The sequence below is a fragment of the Bombina bombina genome, unplaced genomic scaffold (assembly GCF_027579735.1).
Source record: "Bombina bombina isolate aBomBom1 unplaced genomic scaffold, aBomBom1.pri scaffold_307, whole genome shotgun sequence".
NCBI classification, from domain to species: Eukaryota; Metazoa; Chordata; class Amphibia; order Anura; family Bombinatoridae; genus Bombina; species Bombina bombina.
The window spans coordinates 101,839-115,834 of record NW_026511377.1 but is presented as its reverse complement, the minus strand read 5'-3'; the positions used below and the strand labels follow the sequence as shown (position 1 = coordinate 115,834).

Sequence of the window (13,996 nt, the reverse complement as noted above, 5' to 3'; positions counted from 1 at the left end):
TGGCTCCCATCTTGTGGAACTCTCTGCCTCGCTCCACAAGACTCTCCCCTAGTTTTGAAATCTTCAAGCGCTCCCTAAAGACTCTACTGTTCAGGGATGCATACAACCTACGCTAACCTTACTTTATACCGGCTCCACTCCTCCATTGCTATCCCCTGAACCCCCTTAGCATGCAAGACTAAGAGTTAAGCTGTTTGTAGATCACCTTCTTAAGAGCTGACTACAACAGTGCAACTCTTGGCAGGGCCCTCTACCCATTTGATCCATATAATTGATTTGTTGTACTCCGTCTTTGTTTATAGCGCTGCGGAATCTGTTGGCGCTCTACAAATAACCGATAATAATAATCCCTCAGACACATCACATGTACACTCACCTGTGGCCTGTACCCCTCAGACACATCACACATGTACACTCACCTGTGCCCTATATCCTTCAGACACATCACACAGTACACTCACTTGTGCCCTGTATCCCTCAGCCACATCACACACGTACACTCACCTGTGCCCTGTATCCCTCAGACACATCACACATGTACACTCATCTGTACTCTGCATCCCTCAGTAACATCACACACGTACACTCACCTGTGTCCTGTATCCCTCAGACACATCACACACGTACACTCACTTGTGCCCTGTATCCCTCAAGCACATCACACATGTACACTCACCTGTGCCCTGTATCCCTCAGACACATCACACACGTACACTCACCTGTGCCCTATATCCTTCAGACACATCACACAGTACACTCACTTGTGCCCTGTATCCCTCAGACACATCACACACGTACACTCACTTGTGCCCTGTATCCCTAAGCACATCACACATGTACACTCACCTGTGCCCTGTATCCCTCAGACACATCACACACGTACACTCACTTGTGCCCTGTATCCCTCAAGCACATCACACATGTACACTCACCTGTGCCCTGTATCCCTTAGACACATCACACATGTACACTCACCTGTGCCCTGTATCCAGCAGACACATCACACACGTACACTCACCTGTGCCCTGTATCCCTCAGACACATCACACATGTACACTCACCTGTGCCCTGTATCCCTCAGACACATCACACACGTACACTCACCTGTGCCCTGTATCCCTCAGACACATCACACATGTACACTCACCGGTGCCCTGTATCTCTCTGACACACGTCACACACGTACACTCACCTGTGCCCTGTATCCCTCAGACACATCACACATGTACACTCACCTGTGCCCTGTATCCCTCAGACACATCACACACGTACACTCACCTGTACCCTGTATCCCTCAGACACATCACACGCGTACACTCACCTGTGCCCTGTATCCCTCAGACACACACTAGTACACCTACCTGTACTTATATTGTCAGATATTTCCTGCTTTGCAGCTTCTGGCATATTTGCTAGCCCCTGATCTTCTGTTTGTTCCGTGTTACATAAAATGTTAGCATCTTTTACACCAACAAAAATATCAGTAATAGAAATAAATGATTCTTTGCATGGTATCTTTGTAAAAGTTAGTTTAAAACAAAATGTGAAAAACTGTATTTTAAGTTAAAAGCACCCGAGCCTACATCAGTAGCAGTCACATCTGGAAGAAACATCCCATGAAATGACATCAGCACAACAGTAAATACAACTTGTGTCATACAGTAAAGGGAGTCAGCTGGGAATCAGTTACTTTACTTGCTACAAATACAGCCTCATTGTAACCAATCAGAATTCCCATATAAGACGTATTACAGAGTTCTGTGAGGTTTTAAAAATAAAATCCATTTCCCATTGGTTATTAAAACCTCACTATAGCCCAGGTAATTATCTTAACTTGTATTGCCTGTGTGAGAGAGAGTACCACAGTGATATGATAGAGACATCAAATATATAAAGGGATTTATATCGTTCAAGACAAAAGTATTTTCTCTTTAATAAAAGAGTAAAAATAATAGAAATAATGCAAGTTATCAAGTTTAACCTTTTCACTACTGAGCCATTTCATACCCTTATGCTGAAGCAGTTTTCAGTCTTTTGCATTCATTCGGCTAGATTACGAGTTTTTGTCGGTAAGACTTGCGGTGCTAACGAGCCTTTTTTTCTCACCGCTCACTTAAGACAGCGCTGGTATTACGAGTTTTCTGAATGGCTGCGTTAGCCGCAGAAAAGTGAGCGTTGAGCAAAATTTAGCTCCACATCTCAATTCAATACCAGCGCTGCTTAAGTCAGCGGTGAGCTGGCTAAACGTGCTCGTGCACAATTTCCCCATAGGAAACAATGGGGCTGAGCCGGCTTAAAAAAAAAACTAACACCTGCAAAAAAACAGCGTTCAGCTCCTAACACAGCCCCATTGATTCCTATGGGGAAATACCTTTTATGTCTACATCTAACACCCTAACATGAACCCCAAGTCTAAACACCCCTAACATTACACTTATTAACCCCTAATCTATCGCTGACACCTGCATTATATTTATTAATTACTAATCTGCCGCTCCGGACACCGCCGCCACCTATATTATACCTATGAACCCCTAATCTGCTGCCCCTAACATCGGCGCCACCTACATTATTATTAAACCCTAATCTGCCACCCCCAATGTCATCGCTACCTACCTACAATTATTAACCCCTAATCTGCCACCCCCAACGTCGCCGCCACTATAATAAAGTTATTAACCCCTAAACCTAAGTCTAACCCTAACCCCCCTAATTTAATTAGAATTTAAAATAATCCAAATAAAATTAATACAATTAAATAAATTATTCCTATTTAAAACTAAATACTTACCTGTAAAATAAACCATAAGCTAGCTACAATATAAATAATAATTACATTGTAGCTAGTTTAGGGTTTATTTTTATTTTACAGGCAACTTTGTATTTATTTTAACTAGGTACAATAGTTATTAAATAGTTAACTATTTAATAACTACCTAGCTAAAATAAATACAAAAGTACCTGTAAAATAAATCCTAACCTAAGTTACAATTACACCTAACACTACACTATAATTAAATGAAATCCATAAACTAAAAACAATTAAATACAATTAAATCAAATAAACTAAAGTACAAAAAAACAAACAAACACTAAATTACAGAAAATAAAAAAATAATTAAAATTTTTTAAACTAATTACACCTACTCTAATCCCCCTAATAAAATAAAAAAGCCCCCCAAAATAATAAAAATTCCTACCCTATACTAAATTACAAATAGCCCTTAACCCTACTCTAAAACCCACCCAATACCCCCTTAATAAAACCTAACACTAACCCCTTGAAGATCACCCTACCTTGAGACGTCTTCACCCAACTGGGCAGAAGAGGTCCTCCAGACGGCCAGAAGTCTTCATCCGATCCGGGCAGAAGAGATCCTCCAGACGGCCAGAAGTCTTCATCCGATCCGGGCAGAAGAGGTCTTCCAGACGGCCAGAAGTCTTCATCCAGGCAGCATCTTCTATCTTCATCCATCCGGAGCGGGTCCATCTTCAAGACATCCAACGTGGAGCATCCTCTTCCATCCGACGACTAACACTAAATGACGGTACCTTTAAGTGACGTCATCCAAGATGGTGTCCCTAAGTGACGTCATCCAAGATGGTGTCCCTTCAATTCCGATTGGCTGATAGAAGGTAGAAAAAAATCCTATTGGCTGATGCAATCAGCCAATAGGATTGAACTTCAATCCTATTGGCTGATCCAGTCGGCCAATAGGATTGAGCTCGCATTCTATTGGCTGTTCCAATCAGCCAATAGAATGCAAGCTCAATCCTATTGGCTGATTGGATCAGCCAATAGGATTCTTTCTACCGTAATTCCGATTGGCTGATAGAATTCTATCAGCCAATCGGAATTGAAGGGACGCCATCTTGAATGACATCACTTAAAGGTACCGTCATTTAGTGTTAGTCGTCGGATGGAAGAGGATGCTCCGCGTTGGATGTCTTGAAGATGGACCCGCTCCGCTCCGGATGGATGAAGATAGAAGATGCTGCCTGGATGAAGACTTCTGGCCATCTGGAAGACCTCTTCTGCCCGGATCGGATGAAGACTTCTGGCCGTCTGGAGGATCTCTTCTGCCCGGATCGGATGAAGACTTCTGGCCGTCTGGAGGACCTCTTCTGCCCAGTTGGGTGAAGACGTATCAAGGTAGGGTGATCTTCAAGGGGTTAGTGTTAGGTTTTATTAAGGGGGTATTGGGTGGGTTTTAGAGTAGGGTTGGGTGTGTGGGTGGTGGGTTGTAATGTTGGGGGGGTATTGTATTTTTTTTTTTTACAGGTAAAAGAGCTGATTACTTTGGGGCCATGCCCCGCAAAAGGCCCTTTTAAGGGCTATTTGTAATTTAGTATAGGGTAGGGATTTTTATTATTTTGGGGGCTTTTTTAATTTTATTAGGGGGATTAGATTAGTTGTAATTAGTTTAAAATTCTTGTAATTATTTTATTATTTTCTGTAATTTAGTGTGTTTTTTTTGGTACTTTAGTTTATTTAATTTAATTGTAATTAATTGTATTTAGTTTAGGGATTTAAATTAATTATAGTGTAGTGTTGGGTGTAATTGTAACTTAGGTTAGGATTTAGTTTACAGGTACTTTTGTATTTATTTTAGCTAGGTAGTTATTAAATAGTTAATAACTATTTAATAACTATTGTACCTAGTTAAAATAAATACAAAGTTGCCTGTAAAATAAATATAAACCTAAGATAGCTACAATGTAACTATTAGTTATATTGTAGCTAGCTTAAGGGTTTATTTTATAGGTAAGTGTTTAGTTTTAAATAGGAATAATTTATTTAATTGTAGTAATTTTATTTCGATATTTTTACATTATATTTAAGTTAGGGGGGTTAGGGTTAGACTTAGATTTAGGGGTTAATACATTTAATATAGTGTCAGCGACATTGGGGGCGGCAGATTAGGGGTTAATACATGTAGGTAGGTGTAGGCGATGTTAGGGACGGCAGATTAGGGGTTAATAAAATTCAACTAATGTTTGCGAGGCGGGAGTGCGGCGGTTTAGGGTTTAATATATTTATTAAAGAGGCAGCGATGTCCGGTCGGCAGATTAGGGGTTAAAATTTTTAGTTAAGTGTTTGGGATGTGGGGGGGGGGGGCTCGGTTTAGGGGTTAATAGGTAGTTTATGGGTGTTAGTGTACTTTTTAGCACTTTAGTTAAGAGTTTTATGTTATGGCGTTAGCCCATAAAACTCTTAACTACTGACTTTTAAATGCGGTAGGAGTCTTGACAGGAGAGGCTGTACCGCTCAGTTTTTCCAAGACTCCTAATACCGGCGTTAGGAAAATCCCATTGAAAAGATAGGATACACAATTGACATAAGGGGATTTGCGGTATGCTCGAGTCGCGGAAAAAAAGTGAGCGGTACACCTGTACCTGCCAGACTCGTAATACCAGCGGGCGTTAAAAAGCAGCGTTGGGACCTCTCAACGCTGCTTTTTAAGGCTAACGCAAGACTCGTAATCTAGGCGATTGTATTTAGAATTCAGCCCTACATTAGTAATATCACAATCACCACAAATAACAGGTGAGTTTTCATCTATGTGTTTTATTGAGGGGGAATAGGGACTCTAAAAGTGAGACACGTCACACATATACACACTCACCTGTGATATTCTAGTATTCCAACAGCCCCTGGAAACATGCACAGACACACAACACAATCTCCCTCACACACACACAGTAAAATCCTGATTATTTTATACAAACATATACAATATTAGAGAGGGGATCGTGGTCTTTCTTACTAAGGGTCAGATTACAAGTGGAGCACAATTTAATGCTCCCGCTTGTTAACTGCGCTAGAAGTACATTTTTTGTGTGGGTTGCGCTCATATTATGAGTTGAAAGTAAACTGTTAGCTCACGCGCTAACCCGAAGAGCATAAAAAGCTGAAATCAGGATATTGTGCATGCAATAACCTATTCCTCCATAGAAGTTAATGGAGTAAAAACGGGGGTGGGGGGGTACCCTACTGGCGCACAAACCTGATCCCATATTCTCAAGTGCTCTAACATGACACGAAAATATAAATATTTCACATTCCTATGTTCTTCACATAGAAGAATATGTTCTATTTATTCATCAATACATAATGCACGCAATTATGCGCTGGTATTTGAAGTGGAGCGCAATGCAAACTATTGCATGTTAGCTTTACTCTCAATAGAGCGCACTTCCTTAGGCTCCAATGGGAACCTTGTTCTCATGCGATGAGACACGGCAGAGAATCTAGTGCAGCAAAGGGGGCAAGTCATGCAGCGATGGGCAGCAAAGTGTAAATAATGTGTGTGTGTGTATGTGTATATATATATATATATATATATATATACACACACAAACATTAACATGTACATACTGTATATATATGTATATAAGCATACACGGTACATATATACACACACATACACTGTACATATATATTTGTTCCCCATAGGCTGCAATGTAGAGGCACTTTTCAGTGCCTTTTTTTTCTAACACCCCAAATCCCCTAACTTTAATCCCTAAAGCCTGCTTTGAGCAGTTATTTTACAAATTAAAGATGCTCATCAATTTATTTTAAACAACACTTAACCTTATTTGGGGGGCAATTACTTAATTGCATATTAAGTTAATTTCACCAGATATTTCTCTCAAATCCTTTGTCTATATAAGGATCAATATTGCATTTTTCAAATGGTTGTGTAGAATGTGAGAATACAGCATATCTTATAGAGAGTGAAATACTCAGAAATGCCGATACAGCACTAAACTAATGTATCTACCAATATAACATAATATTCTATGTCATTTGTATTAGAGAAATGTATCCTATACAAATGTTTTAGAAAAGTTTGTTCAAAATAAAAATAAAAACAATGTTTAACCCCTTAACGACCGAGGATGTGCAGGGTACGTCCTCAAAAAAAAGGCAGTTAACGCCTGAGAACGTACCCTGCACGTCCTCGGTGTGGAAAGCAGCTGGAAGTGATCCTGCTCACTTCCAGCTGCTTTCCGGTTATTGCAGTGATGCCTCGATATGGAGGCATCCTGCAATAACCGTTTTAAGCCATCCGGTGCAGAGAGAGCCACTCTGTGGCCCTCTCTGCACCGGAGATCGGAGGCTTATTGCGGTGGTGGGTGGGAGCCGGACCGGGAGGCGGCCATCGATGGCCCTTCGTGATGTGGAGGGGGGCAGGATCGTGGGCGGGGAGGCCAGGGGGCGCGCACTGACGCGCGCACGTGCACGGGAGGGCGGGGGCGGGTGCGGGGAGGGAGCGGGTGGGAACCGCTACACTACAGAAAAAGTTTGTAGGAAAATGAGAAAAAAATAAAATAAAATAAAAACATCAGTTAGGTGGTGGGTGTTGGGCTGTGGGGAGGGGGAAGCTACACTACAGAAAAACCGGGTAAAAAATAAAATAAAACATATTTTTTTGCAAACTGGGTACTGGCAGACAGCTGCCAGTACCCAAGATGGCCCCCAATAAGGCAGAGGGGAGGGTTATAGAGCGGTTTTGGGGGGATCAGGGAGGTTGGGGGCTAAGGGGGGGATCCTACACAGTAGCATATGTAAATATGCTAAAAAAAAAAAAAAAATTATTTTAGTACTTTTATTTTAGTACTGGCAGACTTTCTGCCAGTACTTAAGATGGCGGGGACAATTGTGGGGTGGGGGAGGGAAGGGAGCTGTTTGGGAGGGATCAGGGGGTGGGATTTGTCAGGTGGGAGGCTGATCTCTACACTAAAGCTAAAATTAACCCTGCAAGCTCCCTACAAACTCCCTAATTAACCCCTTCACTGCTAGCCATAATACACGTGTGAGGCGCAGCAGCATTTAGCGGTCTTCTAATTACCAGAAAGCAACGTCAAAGTCATTTATGTCTGCTATTTCTGAACAAAGGGGATCCCAGAGAAGCATTTACAACCATTTGTACCATAATTGCACAAACTGTTTGTAAATGTTTTCAGTGAGAAACCTAAAATTGTGAAAAATGTAACTTTTTTTTTTTAATTTGATCGCATTTGGCGGTAAAATGGTGGCATGAAATATACCAAAATGGGCCTAGATCAATACTTTGGGTTGTGTACTACACTATACTAAAGCTAAAATTAACCCTACAAGCTCCCTAATTAACCCCTTAACTGCTGGGCATAATACACGTGTGGTGCGCAGTGGCATTTAGCAACCTTCTAATTACCAAAAAGCAACGCCAAAGCTATATATGTCTGCTATTTCTGAACAAAGGGGATCCCAGAGAAGAATTTACAACCATTTATGCCATAATTGCACAAGCTGTTTGTAAATAATTTCAGTGAGACACCGAAAGTTTGTGAAAAAATTTGTGAAAAAGTGAACAATTTTTTGTATTTGATCGCATTTGGCGGGGGAATGGTGGAATGAAATATACCAAAATTGGCCTAGATCAATACTTTGGGATGTCTACTAAAAAAATATATATACATGTCAAGGGATATTCAGAGATTCCTGAAAGATATTAGTGTTCTAATGTAACTAGCGCTAATTTTGAAAAAAGAAATGGTTTGGAAATAGCAAAGTGCTACTTGTATTTATGGCTCTATAACTTGTAAAAAAAGCAAAGAACATGTAAACATTGGGTATTTCTAAACTCAGGACAAAATTTAGAAACTATTTAGCATGGGTGTTTTTTGATGGTTGTAGATATGTAACAGATTTTTGGGGTCAAAGTTAGAAAAAGTGTGTTTTTTTCCATTTTTCCTCATATTTTATATTTTTTTTATAGTAAATTATAAGATATGATGAAAATAATGGTATCTTTAAAAAGTCCATTTAATGGCGAGAAAAACTGTATATAATAATATGTGTGGGTACAGTAAATGAGCAAGAGGAAAATTACAGCTAAACACAAACAACGCAAAAATGTAAAAATAGCCTTGGTCCCAAACAGACAGAAAATGGAAAAGTGCTGTGGTCATTAAGGGGTTAAACACACTCATTCATATATATGATGACTAACTCTGAACAAAATGGGTGGAGTTATACAATCGGACCGGAACCTTAAATAGAGCCAAAATACACACTAACTATACAAGTCTTGATAAAGGCGCATGAGAGCGCTGAAACGCGTAGATAGACTATCCAGTGTGGATTACAAAGGCTCCAGAGAACCAAAGAACCAGGATTCAAAGAGGCACACTCCCCCCACGATCCGGTTACCCGATTGGCCTCAAACAAGTCACGTGGAACGGACGACGTCAGGGATAGGAAGTAAGCCGCCGGGAAACTTTTTTTCAAACTGAGAGACGCTGATCCTCCCTCAACAAGGTAAAAAAAACAGTAACGAGCAGCTTCCCAGGACCCCTGCAAACACACCGAGGTAAGATCAATCGGAGGTCCGGTTAGGGGGGAGTGCAACATTACCGTTGCTCAATACTTCCGTCATTCGGTGATACCGAAATTCAAGGAATACAGTTGTGGCCACAACTTTTGTAACAAATTATACGAACTGCATACATAATTTCAAGGACCAATACATGTATATATGAGAAAGTGTGTTCTGGATTTCAATACAATATTAGAACTTGAAACAGTCTTTTTTATATATGAAGTTTTCACACATGGGATCAAACAAGATTGTATATATGTCTTTTATATGAATGTTTTTGAATTATAGGATACAAGCAATTGTCAGACACAGATATTAAGACACAAGGTTAACAACATCAAAAAAACATTGGTGGTTATCTAAAACTACTCTCGATCTGTGTAAAAAAATTTAAATAATAGAATTTACTTTCAATTTCAATTTTTATTTTTTATGTTATTTTATGTCATTTTTGTTATATATATGGATGCAAGTAAACTATTTTAAGTACATATACGTTTAGTTTCATTTCTATTAACACAAGGATAATATATCCCATGGTCCAACATTTAGGAGTGTCAATTTAATAATATCTATTTATCTTCTGATAAAGGGAAAGTTGATCTTAGATGTGTACAGCACAAGCTGAATACAGACGTTTAACAGATTATAGAGTATAGAGTATAGAACATATTAGTCACCAATATAAGTTCACTATCACTATTTAAGAATAAGTTGTATACACACATGTAGAGTATAGAAAGGTATTAATCAATAATACCATGGATGCACATAGGTTTATAAGAACCTGATTAGTTATGATATCAGTTGTTAATTATAACATTTAATTAAGAATAAAACGAATTTTAGAGGCACAACACTATAACAGATAATACAATTAATTATCACCAAACACTGTCCTACTCACAGCTAGGTTGTGCTATGTGTACCTGGTCAGGAAAGAGCTGATATCTGACCGGAAAAACCCTTCTAGGCTAGTTGGGCTACTGGAACTGCCGACTGGCCTCACAACACAGCGTCGGTTACCGCCAGAACCACTCGCAGCTGGCCGGGCTCCTGGAACTCCTGGTCGGCCGCATTAAGACGGACACCCGCTAACTTTACCCCCGGTTGCTCCAGCGGCCCTTTGCCCCAGAGCTCCACTCTTTTGGGGATTGGTAGCCCCGAGGGAGGACAAGAGGTGGGGGAATTCCCAGAGGAGAGCTACTTTGGAAACCAGGGATTTGGACACCCCTACCCCCCTATATTTAACGGTCTGTAACTCCGGTCCCCAGAAACGAATCACACCTAGGGCATCTGGGGACCAAGGGTTTTCAAATGACACCCTGGTAGTGCCGCCGCTCCCCCGGGATCACCCCGAAAACACCACCTCTGTGTACTGGGACTATGTGAGACTGTGCCTGCTATGGCTGACGCCAGCCTGTCTAGAGGGGCGTGAATTGCGGGAGATTTGGGAGTGAGATAAGACCCTGTGTTTGTGTATAAAAGGAGTGTGTGTTTCCCAATAAAATCAGTTCTTGTTTTTGCCTGAATGCTAGTCTGTCTAGTTAATTTGGGTGGGGATTGCTATAATCACTTTCCTCGCTACATAGCGGCTTGTTCCAGGTTCTAGGTGTCAGAAGGAACCGTTTGGCAGAGCTACCTAGTCAGGGTAGCCAGAGTCTGCCACTTTCTCTGCTACATAGCGACCTGTTGTCAGGGAGAGGAAGGACCCTCTGGCAGAGCTACTCAGTTGGGGGAACCAGAGTCTGCCACAGGGTGGAAGCCTGAATACTGGTGTTGTCGGGTATCAGGCAGGGCTACTGGCTGTAATCGCTTGGCGACTACACAGCTGCAGTCGGCAGGGAGGAAGCAGGACCCTTTGGACGGAGCTACCCAGTTGGGGTATCCGTCACAAGCGAAAATGTATTTTGTAATTTATTTATTTGTTTTGTGACTTTTTTGTTTCCCAAAACAGTTAACCAGGGCTCTGATGACGCAGTAATCATTCTAGCGTACTTTCAACTTGTAATACGAGCAGATGCCAGCAAATAGCCGAGATAAAATTCCTTATCGCTAATGTATAAATGTTAACGTGCCCCTCGTAATCTGGCCCTAAATGTATCTAAAATAAATGTTTCACCCACGGGCTGCATCCTTGCATTTGCACGTGTGGCTTCACAGCTCATTAAAATATGCAATTCAACTGCGTACACTATCGCACATTTTCATAGTCATTGCTGCTGCCACTTCTCAACTGGGTATTTATCACTAATAATAGTTGGTTCTGTCTTTAATGCTGTAATTTCCCTTTAAATTTTTACACATAAAAATACATATTACAAACATGTTTCTCTGCTGGTCTTTTACATGTATTATAGAATGTTCAAGTACAATGCCCCTTTAACTCACAATATACAGACAGGACATACAGATGAGTAGATCATATAGTGCTATGGGATTTATTTTATGTTCCTAAATACTCCTAATACTGATGTATCTGCAGCTGATCAGATGACAATAGTAATGATTACACTTTGGCAGATATAAATGACAGCAGCTGTATAGGGCTTGGGCTTCATATGATGAGGATAACTAAACACTAGGCAGTGAGTATCAGGCTATATTGTGACACTCAGTGTGTGATTGAGGTGACACCCTGACTGATAATATAATGTACAGCACTTACAGACAATAAGATATAAAAACCAGGCAATACCCCATAAACAGAAGACACGTCACACACACGTGCACTTACCTGCATTGTCACACACGTGCACTTACCTTCACTGTCACACACGTGCACTTACCTTCATTGTCACTGTCACACAATTCCTGCATTGGAGCTTCCAGCTGACACGTTACACTCAGATCTTCTGTTTTAACATCTACGTCAGTATTAATGTCATCTGTAAGAACATTTATTGCAGACAATATTTCATTTCACCCCAAAGGCAACTAATGTTTAACACAGTAATGGGTATTTAATTGCCATACACTTAAAGGGATAGTCTACTTGAAAATTGTTATTGTTTAAAACAATAGACAATGCCTTTATTACCCATAACAAACACAGTTATATTAACACACTTTTTACCTCTGTGATCACCTTGTATCAAAGTCTATGTAGATGGCCCCCCTTATCTCAGTTTATTTCACAATCTTGCATTTCAACCAATTAGTGCCGTTCCTGCAGAATTATTATCATTCTACACGGGAGTGAGTACAATGTTATCCATATGATACACATGAACTAGCACTGTATGACTGTAAAAAGCTAATAAAAGGCACCGAGATAAGAGGGGCTTAGAAACAGGTAAACTGAGGTTATAAAGTATATTAATATAACAATGTTATCTATATGACACACATGATCTAGCACTGTATGGCTGTAAAAGGCTAATAAAAGGCACTGAGATAAGAGATGGCCTGCAGGGGCTTAGAAACAGGTAAAACAGAATTTATGCTTACCTGATAAATTACTTTCTCAACGGTGTGTCCGGTCCACGGCGTCATCCATTACTTGTGGGATATTCTCCTCCCCTACAGGGAAAGGCAAGGAGAGCACACAGCAAGAGCTGTCCATATAGCTCCCCCTCTGGCTCCGCCCCCCAGTCATTCGACCGACGGTTAGGAGAAAAAGGAGAAACTATAGGGTGTCGTGGTGACTGTAGTGTATAAAGAAAAAGAAAAAATTTTCAAACCTGATTAAAAAACCAGGGCGGGCCGTGGATCGGACACACCGTTGGAGAAAGTAATTTATCAGGTAAGCATAAATTCTGTTTTCTCCAACATTGGTGTGTCCGGTCCACGGCGTCATCCATTACTTGTGGGAACCAATACCAAAGCTTTAGGACACGGATGAAGGGAGCAAATCATGTTACCTAAACAGAAGGCACCACGGCTTGCAAAACCTTTCTCCCAAAAACAGCCTCCGAAGAAGCAAAAATATCAAATTTGTAAAATTTGGCAAAAGTGTGCAGAGAAGACCAAGTCGCTGCCTTACATATCTGATTAACAGAAGCCTCGTTCTTGAAGGCCCATGTGGAAGCCACAGCCCTAGTGGAGTGAGCTGTGATTCGTTCAGGAGGCTGCCGTCCGGCAGTCTCATAAGCCAATCGGATAATGCTTTTCAGCCAGAAAGAAAGAGAGGAAGCAATAGTTTTTTGTCCTCTCCTCTTACCAGAGTAAACGACAAACAAGGATGAGGTTTGTCTAAAATTCTTTGTTGCTTCTAAATAGAACTTTAAAGCACGGACTACATCTAAATTGTGTAACAAACGTTCCTTCTTTGAAACTGGATTCGGGCACAGAGAAGGAACAACTATTTCCTGGTTAATATTCTTGTTGGAAACGACTTTTGGAAGAAAACCAGGCTTGGTACGCAAAATAACCTTATCTGAATGGAACACCAGATAGGGTGGATCACACTGCAAAGCAGATAATTCAGAAACTCTTCTAGCAGAAGAAATAGCAACCAAAAACAGAACTTTCCAAGATAGCAACTTGATATCTATGGAATGTAAGGGTTCAAATGGAACCCCCTGAAGAACTGAAAGAACTAAATTTAGACTCCAAGGAGGAGTCAAGGGTCTGTAAACAGGTTTGATTCTGACCAAAGCCTGTACAAAAGCTTGTACCTCTGGCAC

General features: G+C 40.7%; 1 protein-coding gene across 1 annotated transcript in view; it reads right to left on the bottom strand.

Moving 5' to 3' along the window:
- LOC128643721 (gastrula zinc finger protein XlCGF26.1-like) overlaps positions 1 to 13,996 on the bottom strand; it is a 132,219-nt gene that overhangs the window by 53,621 nt on the left and 64,602 nt on the right. The window contains exon 8 of the mRNA XM_053696548.1: positions 12,158 to 12,256. Within this exon, the coding sequence (XP_053552523.1) occupies positions 12,158 to 12,256 (99 nt within the window). The remainder of the gene's footprint in view (positions 1 to 12,157; positions 12,257 to 13,996) is intronic.